At 40.5% G+C, this 10,046-nt stretch overlaps 1 protein-coding gene across 3 annotated transcripts; it reads right to left on the minus strand.

Annotated features, from left to right (window-relative positions):
• Nucleotides 1-2,364: 2,364 nt before the first annotated feature.
• Nucleotides 2,365-9,728, minus strand: nr2c1 (nuclear receptor subfamily 2, group C, member 1). Of its 3 annotated transcripts, none has more exons than XM_073472775.1 (14): nt 9,613-9,728; nt 7,717-7,841; nt 7,208-7,441; nt 6,974-7,052; nt 6,701-6,880; nt 6,461-6,611; nt 6,139-6,235; nt 5,741-5,928; nt 5,219-5,372; nt 4,967-5,088; nt 4,666-4,808; nt 3,980-4,117; nt 3,350-3,455; nt 2,365-3,223 (listed from the first exon to the last, which is right to left on the minus strand). In XM_073472775.1, the coding sequence occupies exons 2-14, from the start codon at nt 7,786-7,788 to the stop codon at nt 3,052-3,054; spliced, it is 1,836 nt and encodes a 611-aa protein (XP_073328876.1). In that variant the 5' UTR covers nt 7,789-7,841; nt 9,613-9,728; the 3' UTR covers nt 2,365-3,051. The 3 variants fall into 3 exon arrangements, with proteins under 3 accessions (XP_073328876.1, XP_073328875.1, XP_073328877.1); XM_073472774.1 differs by having other exon boundaries at nt 9,418-9,726; XM_073472776.1 differs by lacking the exon at nt 9,613-9,728 and adding an exon at nt 9,418-9,505 and having other exon boundaries at nt 5,741-5,925.
• Nucleotides 9,729-10,046: the final 318 nt, after the last annotated feature.

Consider the following 10,046-nt stretch of genomic DNA (forward strand, 5'->3'; position numbering starts at 1 on the left):
TTTTTTTGTCTGGTTGCCCCTTTGGAAAAAAGATGACACGGGTGTTTTAGTGCTTTACCATACCATCGGACTGCAGGACAGCTTCTTCCTGCAGGCTGAGACCCCTCCATTCATCCTCAGCAGTCTACCATAAACATATTTGAATGTTATGACTTATCCAACCTGATTGCATTGTAATCTGACCCAGTGACAAGCATTAAGAACAACTTTAATAGTTCCTTGTTGTACATTTAAAGCTATATCTGTCAGAGTGAAATAAAGCTCCCTGCTATTTATTCATAAAACCAGTTCAGTCACCTTGTTTTGCAGCACATTCACCCGTCGTTCCACTCAAGCAGTCAAAGCCAAAGCCCCAAGAGGCCAGGGGAACGGTCCAACTGGCCCTTTAACTCACATTCATTCGGCTTGGAATGAGCTAATCCACCTAGCTGTGAACACAAAGGCCTGTGTTGCATCACAGCTCGCTTAACCTTTACAGTTACAGACAATAACTGTTTGTTTTTGCAGTCTGTATATAGAGCCGTCATGAGAATCCTCTTTTGTTTGTGCAGATCACACAGTGAGAGCGCCATACATTGACATGCATTGACCTCTGAGGTTCAAAGAGGGCAGGTCAAGTGATGCAGAGATATGATAGCCCTGTGGAGAATCACATAAAGAAGATACTGGGCACGCTGGACAATGGGCTTCTAAAAACAGCAGCAGACAATATCATTCATCCGGTCATCAAGTTTTAATGCTCCTATCAGTGCCTTTAATTAGCTGGACACATTCACTGGGTAACTACAGCAAAAGAAAGCTTACAGTCACTGTCCTCGGCTCACCCATATCTGCAGAGCCCTAATGAAAAATTGATTGGCTAATAACGCACACTGAAAGTCTAGTCCCTCGCACAGCAACCTGCAACATCTTCCTCCTTCACGTCACTTGACACGAAACGCTACAGTAAGTCACAGGAGTAGGATACAGATTTTGCATTATTAATTCAGAAGGAAGATGTAAACAATCTGCTGTGTTTATAGAAGCAGGTCCAAGAAGTTAGGTCACTGAGCTTTCTGTATATGTCTCTTTAAATTCAGGTATCAATACAAATTCTGGCCTATAGACTGAGCTGATCCTGGGAGGAATATTACTGTTCTCTGTTTTTTAATATTTCTATGCTCAAGAATATGATTTACCTACAACAGCGACTATTTTGATTAGTTGAAAATAAGTTGTTTTTTTTATCATGTTGAGTCAATTTGAGTAAATTAATTAACTTAGTCTGATTCAATTAAATGAATGCAGACTTATACATAAACCTTAAACTTCATGTTTGTTCATTTTCAAATATAAAGTTAAGAGGAACATAAACATATTTATTTATTTATTTTATCTAGTTAGTTAATTTAAACACATTGACTCAAGAAGAACTCACACCAAATGTGACACTTTGTATTGAACTTAAGAAACAGAATTATTTCTGATATCCAAAATCTTAAATTATTATCTAAAAATCCTTAAAAAAGTGACCTTTTTATTTAATAGCTAGACTGGATACATTTCACAGATATCCTTAATGCAGTTCTTCCCAGTCAAAAAGGACATTTCAGATATCCACACTGACATTCATTCTTCTAATCCACAATTATCATTTGAGATATCTACATCTTCATGTGTGCTGGTCTTTAAATTCTAGATATCCACAGGTAGATTTTTGATATCCAGAATGAACATTAGTTGTATGTAGTCCCACAGTGGGCTGAACACGTGCAAGCCAGATAAACTGTACATTAGTACCTTTGATGAGGCCAAAGACTACATGTTTACAGTCAAATGTTTGAGTGAGGGGGGTCAGCGTCACTGGTTCAACTCTCTCTTCAGGGAGACTTTGACCAACAAAGGTCAAAGGTTGATCAGCTTGCTAGAGGTATTTTAAGTACTCCATAGATGCTTAACAAAATGAATTGGCACATGAGTTATGTAGGATCTTTTTCTATCTCATGATTGTTTACTTTCATATTTAAAGTCTTTTTGCAGCAATGAAAAACAGCCTTTTTCATTTAGAGGTGCAGTAAACCAAACCAGATACCCAGATGGGCACTGCTACAGAACACTTCCCCTCTCTTCATCCACACGGAAAGCCCATTATAATGCAGACTGCTGACTTCCCAATTTATCCTAGCATGGGTCCAACCCCACATGTTTTAGGGTATTTGGTTGTTCACAGCTGCTCTAAAATACTGACACAAAAACAAAATAGTGTTAAAAAGCAAACTCAGCCTGAAAAGCTACACTTGTTTCTTGCAAACAGAACATAGCACGTATAGTGAAGAATACTGTCAATCAAAATTAAGCTTAATTGTGTAAATAATTGGAGAATAGTGACTGAAATGAGTTTTTATTTTCAAATGACTTCACCATCATTTTCTGTCCACATTAATTTCTCCAAAGTATCCATGAATTACCAAGTGCTGCCCATCGTTGTCTTCTTGGTGCATTCTATACACAAATCTATTTACACAATTACTTCAGATCCACATGATGATGATGTCAAATATTTGACAAGTGCCCGATCCTTTGGACTGGCAAACAAATAAGAAATAAAGGTCATAACCTTTAGCGATAACAACATTTCACAAATCAATTCACATTGACAAGTATTTTTTCCTCATAATTATTAGAAAATAAAAAAAAAGCATGACCATGTAGGAAAGCACTGAAAAACAAACCGTCCTGATTCCTTCAAATTACAAAGAAGTTCTGCAGAAAAAGGAAAGGCCTGGAGGCGATGAAGCATAAAATACTATGTACAATAAAAAGCGCAATCTAATATGCAGGTTTCAAGAGTTCCTGGAGTTTATTTCATCTGTCCTCTCTGTGAGTCATGCTCTACTGACTGGTTACTGAGGAGTCAGAAGAAGGAGCAAGGTAAGAGTGAGAATTCCCAAAGGATGCTGTGTCATAAATACAGTACGTTATGACCACTTAGTGATCGTTCTGCAGGGCACTCTGATTGGTTGGCTGTCGAGTTTAACAGTCCAACGTCGCAATTAAAAATGGCACAGTGTGTCAGACCCCGGAGGCAGCCTGGCTGTTATAATCGGTGGACTCCATTTTGAGGATGTAAGGGATGATGCTGTCGATCTGCACGTTGCCAATGAGCCCTGCGAAAAACAGCTCCTCTGTGACAGCTGCACTTATCAGCCTGAGGGCAGGAAGACGCAGCAACAGCTTGGATAACCTGAGAGCAATGAGGGGGAAAGGAGACATAAAGTTTGAACATATGTACTGTAGCAAGTACATCTATGGTAACAGCATAAATCTGTCTTGCTAAATATAGAGTGATTCTGTTCCAGTGCCAACTGACCGATAGGAGTCTTCTGGGTAGGTCCTGGTTACGTAGTCCTGCAGCTCCATGTAGGCCTTCTCCTGAAACCGTTCAATCTGTGGGGTGTTATCTATGCCTGGGTGATCTGGCACAAAAAGCATACACACAGTCAGACATGGGTCTATGCACATTTGGCTTTCTGTAAAACTTTTGTTTGTGATTTTCCCATCAGAGGATTCTGCGTTCACAGAAGAACAAGAACTAGAAAACGTATTTTAATACTTTAATACTTTTTAAGACCTTTTCAAGATCATTTTAACCAAATTTAAGATCAATATTTTGGACAAATTCTCTTTTTCTTATTCAGGTAAGTATGAAGTTTTGTAGTATATATGGTTCCTTGCAGAAGTAGGTTTGTGTAAAACTATGGTGAGGCTAATCTACATTTTGCCAACAGGTAAGTGGAAGTATAAAGCAAAAAGACAGTGTTTGCTTCAGTGGTAGATTTAATGATTTGTAACACCAGACGTGTAGACTTTTACGCTGAAGAGCTAGACTCATTTTATAAAAATAAATACAAATGTATCAATTGATAAAATCAAATTTCAGACATTTTAAAGACTTGAAGGACCTGCAGACACCCGTTAAACTTGCCAGTTGTCTACGCACCAGGACTGAAGAGAACGATGGCTTTGAGGTAGGCATATTCGTAAGAGTCTGGGGACAGCTTGATCATGCTGTTACAGAACTCCTGCATCCTCCAAATGTGCTCCATTACTAGTTTTACTCGCTCTGGAGACAGCTTGTCTGTAGGAGACAAAAAAAGACAAGTTTAGAGGAGTGAAAGATGTAAGGGGCCGAACATCAGCGTACTATTCAGCAAATTCAAGAGAAATCGTGCCACAGAAGTAAACATGACATCTTTATTAGGGATGAGTGAGTACCTCATTATTTGTATCTGCATCCGTTTAACCAACTAAATTAGCCTATCTGTATCCATAGTTAGGGTAGGAGGTAGGTGGGACTAAGTGGAATGTATTAACTTATGCGTGAAATTGATATGGGTTGATCAGGATTTGTTTATTTATTATAAAACTATTTCAAAACAGCATAAGAATTGAGCTTTGATATAATATAACTATTTACAGAACAAGCTTTTTAAAAACTTGAATGACTCAACTACAGCTTTTACTTCATCACTAGTACGGACACTGAAACATTTTACTCAGATGCACTCCTAAAAAGTACATTTTTTGTACCGGATACACTGTTCAGCCGAACACTCATCTTTATGCATGATAACTGAAAAATATTGGTTTTCTTTGTATTGCATTTAAACATCAGAGCTCTCCTACCTTCCTGTAAGCTGGTCTGCAGATGGTTGATAATGGCACTTAGGATGGTACCAACATTCATAACAGAGGAACACTGTGCCAAACCGAGGGCAAACAGCTCATTCCAGCAGGCTTTCATCAAGTTAATGTCATTGTCTTGACCACTGTGAAATAAAATAGGATTCATTTATATTTACAACAGAGAACTCCACGGTCAAATAAGGGAAACATCATTTAGCTGACATTTTATAACTGCTATGTAATGACAGAGTCCAATAAATGTAATTGTGAAACAAGGAAAATCCTTGTGATGACTGCTTACCCAAGGGTTTGAAAGGCAGGAATCGAGCGTGCCCAGTGCATAGAGAGGAAAAGTAGCCGGGAAGCTGACTCACAGATGTAGTTGACATTGAGGTACTCTGGCACAGGCAAAGGCATCATAAGCTGGGGAAAAAATGAGGAGAGGAAATGTGACTGCAGTGTTTATAAGATACATGAATGACTCAGTAAAACAAAAGCAGGGATTTTGGTCTCAGTTGGATTTCATGAGGGTCATGGTCAGGGTCACTTTTACCTTGAAAGGGAAATGGCTGTCAGAGAGTAGAGGTCCTTCCAACTCCACCACAGGGCCTGATTGGTCCCCTGACATCAGCTGCATTGTGGCCTCCAAGGACTCTCCTGCTGAGCCATCAGTAGGGTGCAGGACTTTGGCCAGGGTGTCAAAAGCTCTAATCAAACCCAAAACATGAACACAAAAAGGTCACATTAAAATATCTACGTGTTTTCATGTACATATTGAAACAGGAAGAGAACATTACAGGAAGGGAAAATACAACTCAGAGCACTGGAGTGCACTCACAACATATGCTACATTTTTGATTGAATAGGGGTGAATCTAATCAAGTCTGTAAGAGTGGAGTCAGAGACCACATGGCCCTACAGGAAATTCTATTAAAGCTTTGTGACAACCAGATATAAACAGCCCCTGGGTTTCTTTCTAGTGCTCCTGTGGTTCTCCAGCACACGAATCAACTTCTTCGGAAACAACTACTGGTCAGTATCAAACCCTCTTGATTCTTTACGACATCTCCCTCACCGAGTGATATCACTTGCAGTTTGCTCTTCTCCTTGGATGTCTGTCATGGAGCTGTCCCCGTTGCTAAGCGTTTCAACTCCCATCAGATCATTGCCGCTGTCACTTGCCTCCCTGCTCTTGTTGAGGTGGGCGAGGGACGTCACTACATTTGCCAGTGTGCCGAGGTCACTTTGAGATGGATCATCCTGCTGGATGGGTAAACAGTCATTATTAAGCACATTTTATAAACAGAGAAACTTGAATTTGTTTTCACTGTCCTGTCTCTGAACATTATCCATGCAAGTTATCCATGTGAAGCATTTAAAACTTCACATTTTCTCAGACGCTTTAAGATTTAAGATTTGGATGGTTAGGTAAGAATGATATGTTAGACGCAGTGTTGAATGTATCAGAGTTACCCTGTCAGGAGAAGCTGGGATCAAGATGGTGTTTTCCATCTTGGAGAAAGGTTGTTGGATGTTCAGCAACATGCTCGACTCAAGCAAACTTGTAGACCTGAAATTAGAGATTTGACATTTGACATTGCGTCATGTGATATTAAACCATATTATAAAATTAAGTCATTATTCAAACTCTTTGATCCAATCTAATCTAACTAAAGAAATCCCATCTCTCTTGAACATCTAGTTGTCAGATAAAGACAATGTGTCAGAGAGGTGCTAATTCAACATGCTAGTGTTATATTGGAGTACATTTTATTGACTTGTGTTTTGGCTGTACCTTGCAGTTTCCTTGTCGGATACAAAAGTGGGTGTGGCAGCCAGAGGGCTACACAGGTTCTTGCGGATGTAGATTTTCTCGGTGGAGGCAGCGCAGTTGAGGGACTTCTCTCTGGTGTTCACTTCAACAGGCTTCCTCTCACACTGCACAGCTGACGACAAAACAAAGGCACCAGGCCGTCTTAATGCGAGTCCTAAATAACATGTCCACAAATGTTTATGTAGAATATAACTCTCTTACAATCCTGTTTCATGCCCAGAGCGATGCAGCGCTGCAGTCGACAGTACTGGCAGCGATTTCGGTGGAGTTTGTTGATGGCACACTCGCCAGAGCCCCTGCATGTGTATACAAGGTTTTTTCTAATGCTGCGTTTGAAGAAGCCCTTACAGCCCTCACAGCTGACAGCTCCGTAATGACGCCCTGAGAGAGGAGAGATTTGTCGGTTGGTGAATGCTTGCTCATGTGTGTTAATGCAAAATAATAGTGTTAAAGCAAATTAAACTTAATTCCCACCTGAGGCCTTATCCCCACAGACAACACAGTATTCCACAATCGGCTTCACAATAGACTGGTCCGATCCTTCAGTCACAAACTGGCAAACAACACGAGACAATGGAGTAATTTGATACAGCAAACACTGCATAAGTTTAGACTGACAAAACATGTTCATGCTTCAGTCATAAGACCGTTCAGTAACTTGTTTATCATAAGTGGCTGGGAGAAGTCACTAATATCCTGTGGTGATACCTGAAGCTGCTGGCCAGCCAGTTCCGGGGAGGCAAACAACAGCTGGTTAACCCCAGAGCCATCTGGAGTAGCGAGGATGACCTTGTTGGGTGAGCCCTCCTGCTTGGCCAGGATCACTTTCCCTCCAGGGGAATAGTCAGCATTGGCTAGGATAAACTGCTGCTTTCCAGGGGAGGATGGCTCAAGTGCTGTGACGATCTGGATCTTCTGGCCAGTCTGCTGATCAGTTACAATCTATCAGAAAGAGAGAAATCAAAACATGAGGGAGTCCTGACTGTAGAAAGAGTGTTGGAGAAGTTAATGATATGATAAAAAAATACTTTCATCTATTATTTGATCTAGGATATAATTTTGCCACGATTCTATGCAACTGTGCATGTGTTTATTCACACAGAATAAAACAGAGTAACAATAGTCTCTATAATACTACTACTACTACTACTACTACTACTAATAATAATAATAATAATAATAATAGGTCTCTAGTGGTGGACAGGCTGTCACATCACCTGGATTCTGTGTCCCAATGCCATGCTGCTGTCTGCTGACACAAGCTGAATCCTTTGGGTCTGTCCATCCATTCTGATATCGCACGCACTGCTCGTCACATCAGCGCGCCATGAGGCATGCACACCTGTAAATAAAACACACGTTTAACTTCATGTTTTATTAAAACAAACTTTGGGTCAGGTGAAGGAGCCCCTTAGAAGATATGGCCGACTTTAAATCTTGATTTATTTATTTTTTTACTGTCCATCAAACCCAATGTATAATACTTCTCAGTATTTTCAGACTTCCCTACAATATCATGTCTGAGGTATTCAGCCTCAAGCCCGTTATGTCCTGCTGAATCTTTAAAAACAGGTCACAAATTCATTTTTTAAAAGGCGAAGTCATTTCCTATAACAGCTGGACACTTTAGTTTATAGCATGTTTAGATGGAGTAAAGAGTGACTTTGTTGTGGACTATTTTAAAGCACATTTGCACACATTAGGGGCACTGGTAGGTATTTACAGCCGGATTGTCTCAACAAAACTACAGTGCCCATGTCAAAGACTATACTGACAATACTTGTTAGTTATTAGTAGGCTCAATTGACTGTTTTTGGTCTTTTTCGTGAGGATTTGTTGCTCATAAGAAAAAGACAAAAGACCACCAGCCTTTTTCTTTAATAGATTTTGAATGTTTGTGTTGAATTGAGATCCCATAATACATTTTATTAAACTTTTACCTCACGTGTAGATCGTATAACAATACTGATGAGTGAAAGGGACCCGCAGCTCGGACTCATTTATTCCAACATGATATAGTGTATCATAACCCAGCGGTAATTAATACATCTTTACACTCAGCTAACGTTACAACTACTCTTATCCCTCCCGTTTAGTAGTTTACCTCTCCCTTTAGCTAGAAGACATTTCTAGCCAGAACTTGATCAGTGTTTCCAAATAATGTAAAGAGCTAATCCAGTCAAAACTGGCTTGAAATCATCTATAATGAACCAACAGGTACTCTACATACATCTGCTTTATCACATTGCGAGTCACTAACGCTAACTAATATTAGTTCGTGGCCTGTGCTAACGAGTCTAGCGCTAGCCGGCGCTAGCTCGAAACTGTACTATTGGTGGCCTTGTTATAAAATACAGCGTAAAATCACTTTTAAAGTGCCAACGAGTGAGCGGTAAAGCTGCAGCGGTAACACAAACAAGCTCTTGACAGCCAGCTATTTAAAATCGATACGGAAGATAAAGGTATTTCTTTTCCTGTGGGTGAAAGGTCAACATTGAAGGGTTAAAGCATGCTAGGGTTCAAGGCCCATGATGCCGAATCGCAGAGTCAACGGCGGGACTTCGGTTTTGACAACTACGCAAATTTCGCATTAATTCTGGCACTGGACTTACACACCAGTCGGCATTTGAACACGACAGCTGGTGGTTCAACACTATGGCATGCCGTTGTCATATTTAGATTTAAATCAAAGACGTAGCTGCTTAGTTTACGGAGACTGGTTAGCAACGCTAGCACAGCAGCTAACAACAGCTAACAGCAACACGGTTAGCTGGCACGGCTAAGCTTGTTGGCTAACTAGCATGTCCGACAACACAAAAACTGCTGCCGAATTGCTCCCAGCAGCTACACGTAGTCATGTAACGTTAGTTAGTGAACTACCTATGCAGTCGCATACACCCCACAACACTACTACATACTTGCAGTTTGTCGGCGCTGGGCTCCGGATGACAGTGCTAACGAGCTAGGTTAGCTGTTTGCTAGTTGCTAGCTGGTAGCTAATGGCTGCCTCCCTGCTGTAGACCGACTGAACACTCCCTCCCTTCGTGTGTTAGTGGCCCCTCGTCTCTCCTTCACGACCCTCTCATGCGTCCACATTAGTAAATATTACTTACCGTACAAGGAGCTGTGAGGTCAGATGTAATTGTCTTAAATAAATTAATATTTTAACTGCAGTTAGTGGGAGGGTCAGAGTTCGTGACCTTTTTTCATCAATAAACGACTGTTGCGCATGCGCAGTTGGGTAGCAGCGCTTCACAGCGTTGGCCAGTGTCAGTCTGTCAAAATGCAATTTTCCTCTTGGCTTCACTTGGCTTCAGTGTTTTGTCACAGGAGTGAATGCACATCTTTGCAATCAGTATGTTACCTTGATGGTTTACTTAGCTGCAACTTAAACACTATCATTGGATGTAGTATTATGATTTCAGATGGAGTTCAGGCTCCACTATTGTACAATTGCTGCTTTCTGCAACAGCCCCTTATGTCTGTAAAAAGAAAAAACACTCAGGGATAAATATGATCTACTTAAAAACCTCTTGAATGACAATAA

The sequence above is a fragment of the Pagrus major genome, chromosome 8 (assembly GCF_040436345.1).
Source record: "Pagrus major chromosome 8, Pma_NU_1.0".
In the NCBI taxonomy this organism is placed as follows: domain Eukaryota; kingdom Metazoa; phylum Chordata; class Actinopteri; order Spariformes; family Sparidae; genus Pagrus; species Pagrus major.

Bases quoted from the DNA above. Each gene is read 5' to 3' on its own strand.
- nr2c1 (XM_073472775.1), bottom strand. From the start codon at position 7,788: ATGGATGGACAGACCCAAAGGATTCAGCTTGTGTCAGCAGACAGCAGC. The intron at 7,053-7,207 runs GTATCACCACAG...GTTGTTTGCCAG, and splicing joins TGGCTGGCCAGCAGCTTCAG to TTTGTGACTGAAGGATCGGA. The intron at 3,456-3,979 runs GTGCGTAGACAA...TTTTTGTGCCAG, and splicing joins CATCGTTCTCTTCAGTCCTG to ATCACCCAGGCATAGATAAC.